Source organism: Pararge aegeria, chromosome 5, assembly GCF_905163445.1.
Source record: "Pararge aegeria chromosome 5, ilParAegt1.1, whole genome shotgun sequence".
NCBI classification, from domain to species: domain Eukaryota; kingdom Metazoa; phylum Arthropoda; class Insecta; order Lepidoptera; family Nymphalidae; genus Pararge; species Pararge aegeria.
The window spans coordinates 4,048,531-4,065,198 of NC_053184.1; the positions used below are offsets into that span (position 1 = coordinate 4,048,531).

A 16,668-nucleotide genomic window follows, 5' to 3' on the forward strand; every position below is an offset into this window, starting at 1 on the left:
ATCGAACCCAGAACCTCCAGCTTAAAACCACAGTGCTCACCGCTGCGCTAGTGGGGTCATTAATAGTTGTGAGATAATAATATTTTGCAATGCAAATTAAGCTGTCAGTTAAACCCCTCGGTTTGTCTAAGCTCTGTTTTTCTTAAAAATAAAAGGAGAGCTCTAAGACCATAAATATTTCACTGAAAAAGGGATAATAAGTAATAGACTGACTACGATGATGATGATAATCACATGGATAAAGGTAACTAAATATACAGGGTACCACAATATTTATTTGTATACTCTAATTTTACCTCCACTTACAACACAGGTAAGTTTCAGACTGGTGCCTTCTATGTAGGGGCCTGCCACGCCTATTACTTCTTTGTCGGCCTCGTCGAAGATTTTCGGCTTTTCTGGAAGTTCTGAAAAGGAAGAAAAAGTTACGTCAGGACTTTTTTGGTTATATGAGTATTATGAAGTAGGATGGTGGCTTTGCAGTAGTAGTGCTATTTGTGACAGCTCGTCCGGGGAAGTACTATAACCATGCTTATTTCTGCCGCTAAGCAGCATTACAACAATGGTTAGTTCCGATCTGAAGGGCGTGAGTGCCGGTGTAATAACCGGCACATGAGGCTTAACTGCCGCTGAGCCGCTGGAGGCGAGTGGCCCAGGACCGTGTATTGTGGAACTCTCTACAAAAGACCTATGTCCAGCAGTGGACGACGATTGGTTGACATGATGAGGCTTAACTTCTATGCCTCTGATGGACACAAGGTTGCACGTTGCGGAACTTTTTACCTGCATGCCCTGCGAAGTATTGCTCTGTTTAGAGGCGATGGTTTTTCATTTACCATTGGGTGGGCCATCTATTAGATACATCAACCCATATCGCCCCACTACAAAACACGGGTCTTCTCTCACAATGAGAGGTGGTTAAGGCCGTAGTCCGCTTCACCTGCCCATTTTCTCATGCACGTTTCCTCCCGATGTTTTCCTTCACCGTTGAAGCAAATGATATTAATAATAATTGCTTAAAACGTACATTCCTCAGTGTTTAAAACTGTAATCACGAAACAGATTTAGAGTGATGAGTGATCCATTGAGAAGTTTGAGTAGCATATTTATGGCCATCAAACTTTTCACTTTTGGGCATGGTACCCAAACGCTGGCGCTAATGGTGCCAATTTTATTGTACATAGATTTCTAAACTAAATTAACGTGTTTTACAACAGTTCCATCCTTTTAAAGCAGATATGGCGATATCTTCTTTTAGATAGTCCAATTTACTTTAGTTTAGAGATGACTGTACAACAGAATTTTCATCATTGTTTTTGAATTTCTAGACTTAGCCGTTGGTTTAAATAGGCGCCTGACATGAAAACCAACTTTCAGTTATGACCGTAAGTTTTCGAGATAGATAATCAGAACCACATATACGACATGGACGCAACAGAAAACCTTGTAAAATAAATTATAAATTAAATTGCAATAATATTATTAAATAATATTAATAAGTTAGTAATTGACAAAAATAACATGCTTACATATACTTACTCTCAGTCATACACACACAACACAAAGACACACACACACTCACACACACACTCCGCCTGATAACATGAATAATTGTTAAGAACAACAACAATTATTCATTGTAAAGTCAACATCTCCTCAGGATGCTCCGGTTTCGGAGCGAAACGTGCGTAGAGGTTACATTGCCGAGGATCTGTTTGGTGTGGAGTATACGGATTGAAGTAATTATAAATTACACCATATACTCTACGAACAGCAGGAGAATTTGTCTCCTGCTGTTCGTGGAGTATAGCAAATTAAGCTTAATTTTCATAATAACAAACTCAGCTTAGTGTGTTCGCTAGCGATTAATTCTATTGTGTCTAATAACAATATTTGCCAAATGTATGTAACAAACAAGTTGTAATGTTGCTGCTCAAATAAACTTTTTTATTTTCATTTTTGTTTTCATCTAGGGCAAAACCAATAAGCACTGCCGGTTTTTAAACTATCACGATCCTTTCAGATCAGCACGCCTTCATCATAGTAAAACCTTGTACGAATAAGCGAATTTGAAAAAAAAAACACCCATTCGGAAGTCATGATTGCATATCCATCAGTTTTCGTACGGTTGTGCTACTAGATCTATAGCATTTTCCAAAATATTATTATTCCTAAACTGACGGGGATTAAAACGTCGTGAAAATTTCGTGACCTCAAAATACCAATGCATCACCGCTTACTGAAAACTTAACCAATCTTATCACTGAATTCAAGTTTCATTTAAACCCAAGAACTTGTAATTTGGTCGGATATAAATGTGTCATGACCTCACTTCACACTTTCAATATAAAAAGCCTTAAGTAGAGCGAGAGAAGGTCAGACTTTTGTTGGATTTACAGTGTCTCATTCTATGGAATTGTAATAATAATATGACAGGTTCATTCCTAGAATCCAACGGCCTTCGAAACAATAGGATTTCAAAGTCAATTATGATATTTGGATAACGTAAATGTGGATATTTTAGCCTTGAATAACATTAATATAGGGGTTAATTAAAACAGGCGCAGACGTAGGATATACCGTGTCGGACAGATTTTGCCTTGAAATTAAAAATAATGTTTTCAAAATTAATTTAATTATTTAATTTAACTTTACACAATTGGTGAAAACTGAAAAGCCAGTCAAAAATTACCATGTAAAATTACCAGAATTTGTAAAAGTACCGCAACGTACCGGACGTTGCGATACTTTTAGAAATTCTTACGAACTTTTGGGGCTAATGTTGATCGTTTATTGGCGCAATAGGGTTTTCGTCAGGAGAGAAAGTAATAGGTAAAAAAGTAGGAAAGTAGTAGGTTTAGTCTATGTACAATTCTTAATTATCATAATATTATAATTATTATAAAAATAAATCTTCATTAATAATTTTACTCAAGTAAATTCGGGCGTTTTGGTATGTTAGTATAATAATCATTATATCAATCATTCGACGGCCGACTGGCGCAGTGGGCAGCGACTCTGCATTCCGAGTCCTAGGGGAATCAAACCAATTTGAACCGGTTTGATTCCCACAACTGGACGAATTTTTGTGTGATGAACAAATTATTATTATTTTGCAGTGTCTGGGTGTTTATCTGTAAACAGCTATCTTAGTACTCATAACACAAGCTACGCTTACTTTGGGGCTAGATGGCGATGTGTGTAATGTCGTAGTATATTTATTATTTATTTATTTATTAAATCAATCGCATGTGAATTTTGCATTGTCTCCTATAAAAAGTGGACTCCGGCACATAAAGTATCCATTCTTATGCAAAAAATCTCTTCAATACATTTCTTTGCACTGCAGGATTGTAAGATAAAACAATAAACACACTTTCGCATTTACATTATTAAAAACAGTTAGCGCGAGTAAAGTTTTTTATATGAAAATACTGCCTATCTTATTTTCCGGCTAGGAAAATATAATACCGAATTAATTATTTTTAAGTACGACGTTCATTAATTATTTTCCTCTACCTTTATTATCTTGTTAGACGTTTTACCTAATTCAGGAGATGTCTCCAGTGACTTTCTTGAGAATTTAGCCTTAAGTCTGCTGTTTTTAATGACTTCATCAAAGTAAGTGCTTCAAGACTTGTTACAGTAAACTTGGAAGAATGGAGAAATGCACGATGTAGTGTCATGACTGTGTATTCGTTACGAGGCAACATTGTGATACAGAATATTTTATTTATTTGAAACTCTATTTTTACAAGTTTAAATGCTTTCTCGTCGGCGTCGCTTCAATGAAACTGGGTAGTAAATTAAATTAGGTACTGATTACGTGACCCTGGGTTAGATTGCTAAATTTAGCAAAAGATTAAGGTATTTATGTATTCTGACGGCGGGCATTTATTTATTTATTCAAAGCACAACATAATCACATTTAATACATTGATATATGATAATAGTATAAGGTATTAGAAACAAAAATGATTAAACTTATAGGTAGCTGCAACATGCTTGATAACTATTCAAGTCGACGCTTATTGAAGATGGACACTATAAAAAGAAAAGTAAATGTAAAAAAAAATGAAAAGAGAAACGAAATATAAAAAAATATTACCTAATTTCATTGGGCATTTGCATTGGGCAGTGACACTGCTTTCTGAGTCCGAGTCTGTGGGTTCGATTCCCAAAAATGGGTCTTAGTACCCGTAAGACAAGCTGCGCTTACTTTGGAGTTAGATGGCAATGTGTGTATTGTCATAGTATATTTATATTTATTATTTGTAGGCTTATAGACTATCTTTTCTGGTAATAAATTCTTAGTACTCGTTCACGCCGTGCTTAGGAAAGTAAGTTTAGCTGTTAATAACATGAGGTCAGAATCCTAAAAGCCCACCAACCTGTATGGAAGCAGAGGTGGGTATATACTCGAAGATCCTCTTTCTTTTGACTTATAAGAGAGAAAGCCGTAGCCCGGCATTGGGGAGTTAATGGAGTGAGATTTTGACAATATTTTTCGTTTTTCATCCATCCAGCTTATTATAATTTGGATTTGGATTTTCACATAATAATTTGTCTGGTTTGGTTGACAGTTAATCGTTATCAAAATAAAAATCATAATTTTTCTAAGGCTATTTATAGGTATCTCTCAATATTATTTTTGTCATAGAGATCAATGAACGATCATTATTTCATCTAATTATCAGTTGTTTTAAGAAATAAACTACATGTACTGTTGAAACTATCGTTCTGAAATAAGCTGAAAATAATTTTCTATTAGCATTTCTAACGCTTCGGCACCACACAGGCTCTTCCATCGCTCATTGATAATTTGAATACTTTCAAAGCCAAAGTTAAAAGGAATCTTTCGCTTTCCCAACATACGCGCCATGCTTACTTTCCATCACGCTAGATTATAGACAAGCGCAAGTCTAAAGTGAAAAAAGCCTTTAGGCTAAGCGCTCTATCCTCCGTACTCTGAAATATTTTTTTAATAAATTTATAATTTACGTAGTATAGTTAATAAATCGTTATGCTACGTCGCTAACTCATTGACCAGTGAGTTATAGATATCCTTATTTCCGATTAAAGCACTTAAATATACTCCCAGAATAGCTCTGTGAGCTGCTGGACGCAAATGGTACGAGACCGTATAATTTAGAACTTCCTACAAAAGACAAAAGACCTTCCTATATTCAGAATTGGATGTCCATAATGGATACTGTCACGACTATGCTGACAGACTTATCTCGTGGACTTTATCCACTTTAGGTTTTCACAGTTTCACAGGTGCCTTATAATGAATCTTTTAAAACAGAATTGTATATATGTTCAAGCAACTCAGAACTAAGGAAATAATATCCCGTTTGTTTGGAATTACTATTATATAAATTTATTTATGTTATATGGGGCCTTATAGACGTGGTATAACTCCGAAATAGTTTGCAGTTTTTTGACAAATTTCTACTGTCAGTAGAAATTTGTAACTAAAAAAAATATTGGTGATTTTTAAAGGGATACTTTTTGTCTAATGTTTTGAAACGCTACATTTGTTTTTCGGTTTACCTATAGATTTGAAATATTACAGCAATGATAAACTATTAATCATAATGTTCAACTAAATACTTCAAGCCTAGCCTCGAGGATGGTCGGAATGACAAGCAACACTGTAAGTCTATGATAGTTCCGTTTCTGTTCCGTTCAAATAAAAATGTACTAGTGTTACCAAGTAATTTTATAAATAAGCTTATACTAGGTACACATTCACAAAGCGTTATATAAGGAACATTAAACCTTCAGTTCTTAGTGCGATGAGACGTTTCGTGATAAATTGGGGGCACACAAGGTGGGGAGTCCATAATTGAGTTACCCTACATTAAACTTTTTTTCCCGGACCGTATATTGCTAAAATAAAAGCCTTAGAGTCGTCCCGGACACAAATTACTTTCGACCCAAAGCAATCTCATCATCGTTATTGTGATTTTGAAACGGCATTTTTCATTCCTGATATGATGAACTCGGAACTTTGTTTTTAAACGTTCGTACTTTGTATTGCTCTAGTTTATTTGAAAGTTTTCAATTTAGCATTATAGGTATAAAATTCGTCCGTTTTTTAATTATCATGCATGCTTATTACTACTGCTACACACAGCGCAGCACTAAAAAGGCATTTTCAATGCGAACTTTCAAAATGATATTGTAAACCTAACGCTAAATTTATTAGGGGTCCAAACGCGTTTTAGTCTAAGAAGAAGTCCAAAAAACAATCAGCCAGAATTAGTTTTCATAAAAACTTTTTACCGTTCCTGTAATGTATTGCACTACAATAGGATTTTTCAGCTAACGGTAAATATTTACAAACATTGAATATAATATAATAATAAATACTACGACAATACACACACCACCATGTAGCCTCCGAGTTAGCGTAGCTTGTATTATAGGTACTAAGATGACTGACGAATATTTTTATGAATAATATACATATACAAATACTAATAATATACTGGTCGGGTCTCGATATACTCCACAAAGACTTACCACTAAGCGATTTAGTGTTCCGGTGCGATGTCGCGTAGAAACCGATTAGGGATATGACTACCACACTCCCTAACAGATTAGCCCGCTACCATCTTAGACTCACTTACCACCAGGTGAGATGCAGTCAAGGGCTTACTTTTAGTGGAATAAATAAGAAAAAAAATACTCATAAACACCCGGACACTGAAAAACATATTAACTGAATATGTAAGCTATTTGTGTTTATAAGGAGCTAGCAAAAACTTGTTAAGTCTGAAGAACCAAAATAAAGGGGAGGATACAAAGAGGCACCACCACGCCGTAAAGGTGCTTAGTAGTACAAGTGAGGGCGTGTAAGAAATTAAAAAAAAAAGTTCCGAGTGGAACACTGAATACCCAGATCGAACAATACCCATACTCCACGGAGTGTGTGTGAATTTTGCGAACCCCTTTTACATTAATGAGGATCCCACTTCCATGTTCAGTGATTTCGCATATAAAGCCGGTTTTGTGTGTGAAGTGCTATCCCAAATAAGGGGTGCGGAGTTTTGAGTTGAGCGATAAAATAATACTTCTGTTTCTAAATAATTAATGGCATGAACTTGTAACTTTATGTTATTGATGACAAATTAGGGACCTTTGAGTTAATACTTCTTCAATTATGATCAATATTAGCCTATCGAAGCGGCGATAGCCTAGTGGGTAAGGCTTCGGATTGCCTTTCGCGGAGACCGAGTTCGAGTCCCGGCACGCAACACTGACTTTTCGGAGTTATGTGCGTTTTAATTTAAGCAATTCAAATGACACTTGCTTTAAACTGTATATTTCCGCAAAGTAACGCCTGCTTCTATACAATATTTAAACTGCATAGGAAAACATCAAGAGGATACCTGCATGCCTGAGAGTTCTTCATAATATTCTCAATGGCGTGTGAAGTCTACGAATACGCACATGGCAAGCGTGGTAGACCACGACCAACCCTTCTCATTCTGACAGGAGGCCCGTGGCCCTGTAGTGGGCTGGTAATGGGTTGATGAAGATGATGATGACCCTACCAACTTCTGCGCACAGTCCGTCTCTTACAGAAAAGAGAGTTTTTTGAGCATAGCCCTACCTCGCTTCTCACAAATGGGTTCGTGGGCTTTTACATATATATATTATATATATAGCTATCATGTGATATTAAGCGATAGCTAAACATGCTCTCTTAGGCACGAGGTTCGACACCTATTTCCTAACTCTGGGCCGGCACTGAGAAATCCAAATACCGAAAAATTCATAGCCCGACCATAGATTGTAGTCAAGTTCCTGAAATCCGTATAACCAAGACAGAGAATATCAAATAAAATTTAAAAATATCAAATTTCAATATATCTATATCTATATATCTCAAATAATAATCTCTTTATATGAGAAGTTAATAATTTAAAAATCCCAGTGTTGCACTATTGCGCTTTTTTGACATTAGGTACCTACTTAACATTTTTATAATGTTTGATGATGCGAATTTTTGACATTATTTATTTTCTTTTCTTTGGTTATTAATAAAGTTATAATTTTATTTATGTGTTTAATTTTGCCAAAACTTTGTGCAGATCTGATGAATGTAGTTGGAGATAGAGGACAGAACTCCTCAGCGGACAGCAGCAAACCCCTCATTTGAGCCTTAGCGATACTGAATACTTGAATGCCAATTGAATGTTTAATCAAAAACCAAAATCAAACGAAGTCGCGGGCAACAGCTAGTATAATATATAGAAGGCGGTCGACCTAGGGCGTTAATAGGTCGTAGACACCATCGTATGCCTTCGACGAGCGCGCCGGGGCGTCAAAGTTGCATGCGACCGCGATCCTTTGACGCCCCAACTTGGGCGCAGGCGGCTCCGCTGGGTTTTAGTGGGTATTCTGGCTGATGTTTTACCAGCCAGTGAGTCCCACATACCCTGCTGGAGGCTGCGCAGTTCTACCTCCGCAGCCTCCGGCAGGGATGCCTAAACGCATTTCCCAGCGACAAAAAAAAAAACAAAAAAAGGGCGTTAATAGGTGGGTACTTATTATTCTAATTATAGGTTTGCTAATTATTCTCAAGTTACCCTGCTTCTCTTGAGAGGCGCATGCCCTTGGATGCCCGAGCCAGGCGATGTTGAAGTGGTCTACTTTTTTAATGATACAACACTTTGAGTAGTAAACTTTTGTAATATCTTAACCATAACTCGGCTTCCGTAGACATCTGATGTTATATATCAGAAGATGCTATCTTTAACATACTAATTAATCTTAGTTTCCATTGGAGTGGACCTATGTGATTACTTCCTTGGCGCACTGATGATGACTGGGATCTTATAAGTAGAAGGTGCCAGGTTCGATTTGTATTTGATTGTAATTTCAGAATTTCATCAGGTCTAGTCTGGTTGTAGGCTACAGCGGTAGTCTACCGACTAAGGTGTGTCTCCAAGCGATTAAGTTTTCTGGTACGATGTAGAAAATAATTAGAGGTTATGAGTCAATATTACTGCCCCTAAAGAGTTTACCACATCGAAATATTGCTGTCAAGAGCTAACTTGTTGAATAACGAAAACAACAGTTTTGACTAAATTTTTTATATTGCAACAGAAAATTTTTTAAATAGATTTTATACGTGCATAATACATAACATTATGAAAGTGATGAAGTGATAAGATTATGAGTGACGGCCGACTGGCGCAGTTGGCAGCGACCCTGCTTTCTGAGACATAGGCTGTGGTTTCGATTCCCACAACTGGAAAATGTTTGTGTGATGAACATGATTGTTTTTCAGTTTTTGGGTGTTTATCTGTGTATAAGTATTTATGTGTATTATATTCATAAAAATAATCAACAGCTATCTTAGTACCCATAACACAAGCTACGCTTACTTTTATATTTATTTATTTATTGTGATATGACAAATAACTTAATATAATATGAATGCGTTTTTATTAGAATTAATCTTTGCACGTTCATGGATACTTTACATAGTCGAATTGCACTAGTAAGTTCATCGTAACAAAAATAAAAAAAATACATCGACATAAAAACAAAATTATCATTGGCTGCATTACAGCGAGATATTAATGAAACATTCCGTTGAAATTCGCGTTGTGCTCGCACCGGAAAACTAGAAAGGCCTCCATGAGGCAAATTAAAATACGTATGATATACATGGTACGTATAAGAGTTAATGCACACCGAGTTCTGAGTATAGAATGTAATGTATATGTACACATTATTGCTTATAAAACAAAGCAAATGAATATAAAAACATTAAAATTGTCATTAGTAAAAGTGTATATAAATAACACTTGAATAAGCTTCTATTGAAATATAAAAGCACTGTCTTTTTGACTTTACTTGTTCGGAATGCTGTTCCTTTCAAAACATTTTTGAAAACGCTCGAACTTTTCGTTGAAAAGTTGAAGTTGAACTTCTAAATAAATTTTTCGTTATAAAAGTATGAAACTTCTATACATCCAAAAGTGGAAACTTTAGGTACATTCTCGCATAAAAGCGAATGGATACCTCCATAAAATATTTGGCTCGCTGAATGGCCACATACATCGCTGGCATCCGGCCAATTTGGACTTTATTACTGCTACCTATATCAATCATTTTGCTATTTATTCCCCCAGCTTCGTTGCTTTACGTCGTAATGCAGCAGAAATTCTCTTAGAAATTCCAACATACATTTTAACTAGTTTTTGCTTCAGGTCACGAACCTATTATTAAAACTATTTACTGAATTTTGAAAGAAAGTGGAGAATGTTGTGTGGTGAAAATAACATCTTAATATTTATTTACTTATAAAATTAAAGATTGCTATTTGCATTGATGAGCAAAAATGCCCAAAATGGCGCAATCTTATATTTTTTGTAAATATTAATGTTATTTCTTATTATTTTTATTATGTGTTTACTAATTGGAATGTTGAATTAAACTAATTACAGATGCAATAAGTTCAAATAAATAACTAATTGTATATCAAGATGTTTACTGTTGAATACAAAATATATAGACTCTCAACAAAAGCAAAAAAAACAAAAATTTGCACTGTAAAGAATTAGTTTTCATTGCTAAAATAAACTTTCAAAAATGGTAAAATAAAACTAATCGCCCCATATTATACCATGGCCACAAATTATTCACGTAAATCTACCAGTCCCTTTTTTGTGTAATATTGAGATAAACATTACTTGACGACCGAGGTGACTAATATAATGCGATCAACGCGTTATTCAATATTAAATATTCTTATTGTGCTTGAATGGTGTACACATGCGCATTAACGGGTTCTTATGTCCAGGTATGTTTTCGTATGGCCATGGGTTTACTGTTGCTATGGAATTAAATATAACCTACTTTAACGGTGAACAAAAACATCGTGAGGTAACTTGCACGCCTGAGAGTTTACTATAATATACTGAAAAGAGTGTTAAGTGCATGCGCATTTGGCCCGCTTGGTGGACTATGGCCTGAACCCTTCTCATTCTAAGAGGAGACCCGTGCCCTGTAGTGGGCCGGTAATGGGTTCAAATGATGATGATGATACATAGGTTATGGGATTTTATTCTTACGCATTACCTGTTTTTAATGGCTATTTTTATATACCATATAAACATTAATAATTATTATTTTTGTTCTATCGTGAAAACTTAGGCTTGTTATCTTATATCAATTAAAAAGGAAAACTTTATTGCATTTAAAAAAAAACAAGGCCGCCTTATTGGTTTCATCACAAAGTGTTTCGGAATGGTGTAACTGTTTTAGCCCCGGGTGATCAACAAAGAATCAATATCCAATAAAATGATTAAAATCTATTAAAATCATGTAAAAAATACAATGCAGACATGTACTAAACTCACACAATATAGGCACAACGAAAGCATACGTTATTGAAATTGACAACGCAGTCTACTATGAAACCCGCTTGAAGAAGATGCCTATTCATTCTTGCCTCGAAGGTATCCAAATTGTAAGTGGCAGGGAAGAGGGAAGCCTTAGAAACGGGGAAGCGAAGCGCTTTTGCTCAAATATAATGGGTGACAAAACCTTTATAACGGCAGACGCGTCGTCGCTTTTTGTAACGTTTCTTTTATCTGAGAACGTGTGTAGGCGTATAACTTTGCGTCACAAGGGTTGTAAAATGATGGCTAGTCGTATACTGTATGAATAATTCGCCGTAATCGTAAGATAACTACTGCACGTAGTATAACCAAAAGCGAGTACATAAGCTTATGCCATTCATAACATTATCTTTATCTATACTACCTACTTATTTTTAGAATTTAAATTTAAAGTCATAAACATCAAGCAATCAATTTTGGTGTTTTCTTGTTCGATGTTTATTAAACTATTTAGTGTTTATACTGCACGGAACTCTCACTCAGCTGGTTTAACTATCTATTAATTATTTGAGTTCATTGAGTGAGATAAAGGTGCATTGACTTAATAGGTTGGTGGACATTTCGTTTTTGTAATTCGTGCGACGTTTTGCTTGGCTGAGCATGTTTGTTTTTAAATAAAATCGATTTAGAACATATAAATATACTTATTAAGTATTTGATAGAAGCAGGCGGTAATTTTCGGAATTAAATAATATATTATAGAAATTAAGCTGAATTTACGAAGTCTTCACTTAACAATTATTCATTTGTAAAGTCAACATCTCCTGAGGATGCCCCGGTTTTGCAGCGAAACGTGCGTAGAGAGTGCATTGCCGAGGATCTATTTGGTGTGGATTGTAAGGATTGAAGAAGTTATTAACTACACCATAGGTACAGATTCGCCTGCCTTTCGCGGAGATTAGCAAATTAAGCTTAATTTTAGCCCAAAATTACTACAGCAATTCAAGGATTTCAATCTGCACAAAATAAAAATACTGATTGATTGATTCTCATCACTAGGAGAGATGCATTGTAGCCGCAATAAAAATAAGTGAACAGTTTACTTAACACGGACAGTCTATAAAAGTCCACTGCTGGGCTAACGGCCTCTCCATACGAAAGTGTATGCAGCACGCTGGGCCCGATGGATTGGTGATATTTTAGTATAAAGGGGAGTTTTAATATAAAAGTCTCTGTTGCCCGCTCTACGTTATAATCGAGGAGTCCGTTTGTGCGACACCCGCAGGAAGAGAAGGGGTTGTGACAGTTGTATTCTCATCTGCCGTCACGACCCGACAAGTATGCTGCTACAACAATATGCTCCTGAATTTTTTTTAGTAGTAGTAGTAGAGCTTCTTGTGACAAAAACTTATTTCTGCCGCTAAACAGCATTGTTGCTGCTTTGTTCCGGGTTGAAGGGCGTCGTTGTTGGTGTAATTACAGGCGCATCTGCGCCTCAAATTGATGGATACAGACCGGCATTTTGCAGGACGTGTTCCTCGCATGCCCAATGCAAGTGTTGCTCTGTTTATAGACGATGGTTTTCCACTTACCGTCATGTGGGCCATCTGCTTGGTCTATCAATAATTACTATAAAAAAACGTGTGTGTACTTATGTACACGCGTTAGAAGTCATACTTCTTTGGCGTAACAAGAAAAAATCTTTTCAAAGATTTCATCTTTCGCCTTATTCTACGTTTGTAGAAAAAAGGACACTAACAATAGAAAAAAAGGTATTATTTGAATTATTGAAAGTCAACTGTCAAACCTTTTTAGAAAAACTAAAATGTTGACTAGAGCTTACTTCATGGTGCCGGTTTTTTGTGACGGTGTACGCGCGCGCATCGTAAAAATTTACTCTCACCATTTTTCGATAACGCGCCAAAAGAAGTATAACTTCAAAAAGGATGATAAATATATTTAATGGGCAAATTACTCTCGGTGTATTCGCAGCTTTGTGTTGTTGTTTTTAATTAAGAACGGGGTTAAACAAAATTGGTCGAATTACATTCAGAAGTTTGTAATTACGCTCATTTGGGATATCAGGGGTGGGTGCTGTAAATTTTTGGCCCACATCTCGCCTGGGTTGCGTGTAATCGTTTCGGTTGCAAATTATATGATATTTCAAAACACAATTATCCAAAGGGGATAATTTGGGTTATACAAACACAAATTCGTTTCAAGTGAGTATTTTATAAGATCTTTTCAAACGACTTAAAGGATTGTTTAAAGAATACTTATATTTTATCGATATCTTAGTCTTTTTTATATTAAATTAATTAATATACTGACACACATTGCCATCTAGCCCCAACGTAAGCGTAGCTTGTGTTATGTGTACTTAGATGACTGATGTAATATAACATAAATATGTACTAATAATATACATATTTATATGTACACTCAGACACTGAAAAACATTAATGTTCATCACACAAACATTTTACAGTAGTGGGAATCGAGCCCACGGCCTTGGATTTAGAAAAAAGGGTTTCTGCTCGCTGCGCCAATCGGCCGTCAAAATATTAAATTATCAAAACATACCAACTACTATTGCTGATCTGATATCTGAGAGCTTTAAAGTGCGCAAGTATCAAAACATACCAATAAATAATTTCATTCTTCCAATCGCGCTACTTCAGTTTATGACGCAGTGGTGAGTTCTGTGGTCTTATAAATGGAAGGTCGATTTGAAATATTTAATTTCTGAATTTTCTCTGGTCTTGTTTAGTGGAAGGCTTCTGCCGAGGCTAGTTACCACCCTCATTGGCAAGACTTGCCGCTAAGCGATGTAACGATTGATGTACGAGAGGTATGGGTTTAATATAACTGCCAAACGCTTAACAGGTAACCCCGCTACCATCAGACTGCTTTATCTTTTACTGATGACATTGCATTCAAGGGATCTCATTTATATGGTACGTCAAACAAAAGGTTCGATCAAGATAAGGTCCAGGTTTTTTACATTATCACAGGGAAAACCAGTTAATCTTTGAAATTTGCCTTCGACGGCCAATAACAATAGCATGAGTTTCTTTTGGATTTACGTGCAAGTCTTTGTTAATGCTATTGCAATCGGAAGATTTTGAAACGTTGAGTGAGTATAAATTTGGACACCGCCAGCATACATATGGTAGAGAGAAGATATTTAAAATTAAGAAAAAAAAACTACTTTTTATACAACTAAAAATCAAGAAGTAAATATTTTCTACAACATTTTCAAGTCGTTGTCAAGTAAAATGTAGAAAATTAATGGTACTTTCCATATAGGTACTAATTTAATACAACGTATATCAACTAAGTATACCTAGTTATTTTGATGTCCAGAAAAAGGTACCCACGCGGCTAATTTGCTTTCATATAAAAATTCGTTACAATAAAGAATGCGAATGAAACCGCGGGGAACTGCTAGCACGTTATAAGCACGTACATTGAAAATTATTGGACGTCAGTATTGGCAAAGAGCTCGTTCTGGAAACCGCAATTTTGGCTGAGCTCCGACAGTACTTCCGGACATTAATTTGGCAGGCATCTGGTACAGGTGACTTGTAGATAGGTTGGCAATACAGATGATGCAACATAAAAGGTGCATTTAGCCTAGGCCATTTTCTTGCACATCCAAGTGCACTATTTGAATGTAAATAAATACACGCAACACGGCACGGCAACGCACCTCTAACTTTTTGGAGTTATGTTCTAATAATTTTAAATGTAAATGTGAGATGGTGATAACAAAAAAACCCACGGCTATTTTACCCTGCCTTAAATGAATAAAATGAATGCTGTAAATATACGTATGTATTGTCTTACAATTCTTATTTAGAATGTCAAAGATTGACATTCGTTTCGTTTGCCTATGCCACTGACACTTGCCAGCCAGACAACTTCAAGTTCGTTTAGAAAATAGGTCCAGTCTTCAATGAGTTTACATGTTAGCACTAAATTATTTGAAACATAAAATAAAATACTTTTTTTTTATAATTTACAAGCCTCAGCCGAACAGTAACACTATTGTAACGTCATATGGCACCTACCTAAATTATTTGAAACATAAAATAAAATACTTTTTTTTTATAATTTACAAGCCTCAGCCGAACAGTAACACTATTGTAACGTCATATGGCACCTATACACTGACGGGACAATCGCTAGTGAGGTTTTTAGGATCGCTTTTAAGATCACGATTTCTCAATACTCTGGTTAGACGAGTTAAGAGTAATAATACCATTGTAATATAGCGATTATAAGAAACAAATCAACATGCGACTCATTATTATATCTACGTTACAATTTTTGGTGGACCTATTCCCCATACAAAAACGATTGTCTCCTTAAGTCCAGTTTTCAATTCGAGAATTGTATTACGACCGAAACAGTAAGAGATACTACACTGAGCGTAAGCAGTGGCTACAAGATTATTATTAACACCGAATTATTGTTATAAGCTAATTTTACGATAATATGTTAACATTAACAGGGCACGCTACACGGCGCTGCACACCTTAAATTGGTACCAATATTGAGAAAAATGTGACGGCAGCCATCTTAGATTTGAAATTTGTCATAGTGTCATTTTTTAAATACTCGACAAGTCAAGCACATTCAATTGATACCCATAATATTGTGGGAGTTGTAAAACGATATATAATCCGCCATTTTGTGATGGCGGCCATCTTGTACCGATTTTTATCTAACATAGCTAAAGAAATTCCGACTCGTCCTCCTTTCAATTAATGAAAACAAAATCAAAATCAGTTCATCCATGCCACAGCAGGCACATACATATACAAACAAACACACAGACACGTCAAACTTATAACACCCTATCGTTTTTTGCGTCGGGGGTTTAAAATGATCGTCATATTGGATCCGCATCTCGTAGGTACGTGGCGCTCGCATAAATCATTCTTTAATCGCATTTTTCAGAATAAAATAAAACAATTGCTCTTAATGCTTTAAAATAATTGAATTATAATCCTTTAAAATAATGGAACGTACATTTAAAATACATCATATTTGACACAGCGCAGTTTCCGAGCTGCTCCAATAAATCGAACGGCGACATACGATTGCCTCCAATCACGTGAAAATATGTAAATTACCATTTATTTAAAGCTTTTCTGTCTCTTTTGCATAAATCAGTACAATGCGATGCGATGAACGGTTAAGTATTACATTCGAAAAGTCGAAATCAACAGAAGACAATCCAGGCTCACGGAAGTGCACTTAGCCTGCAGTGTGAATTTTAACGAAACATTTT

At 35.7% G+C, this 16,668-nt stretch overlaps 1 protein-coding gene across 1 annotated transcript in view; it reads right to left on the reverse strand.

Annotated features, from left to right (window-relative positions):
- LOC120624156 (hemicentin-1-like) overlaps positions 1-16,668 on the reverse strand; it is a 300,069-nt gene that overhangs the window by 66,855 nt on the left and 216,546 nt on the right. The window contains exon 5 of the mRNA XM_039890530.1: positions 297-407. Coding sequence (XP_039746464.1) covers positions 297-407 — 111 coding nt within the window. The remainder of the gene's footprint in view (positions 1-296; positions 408-16,668) is intronic.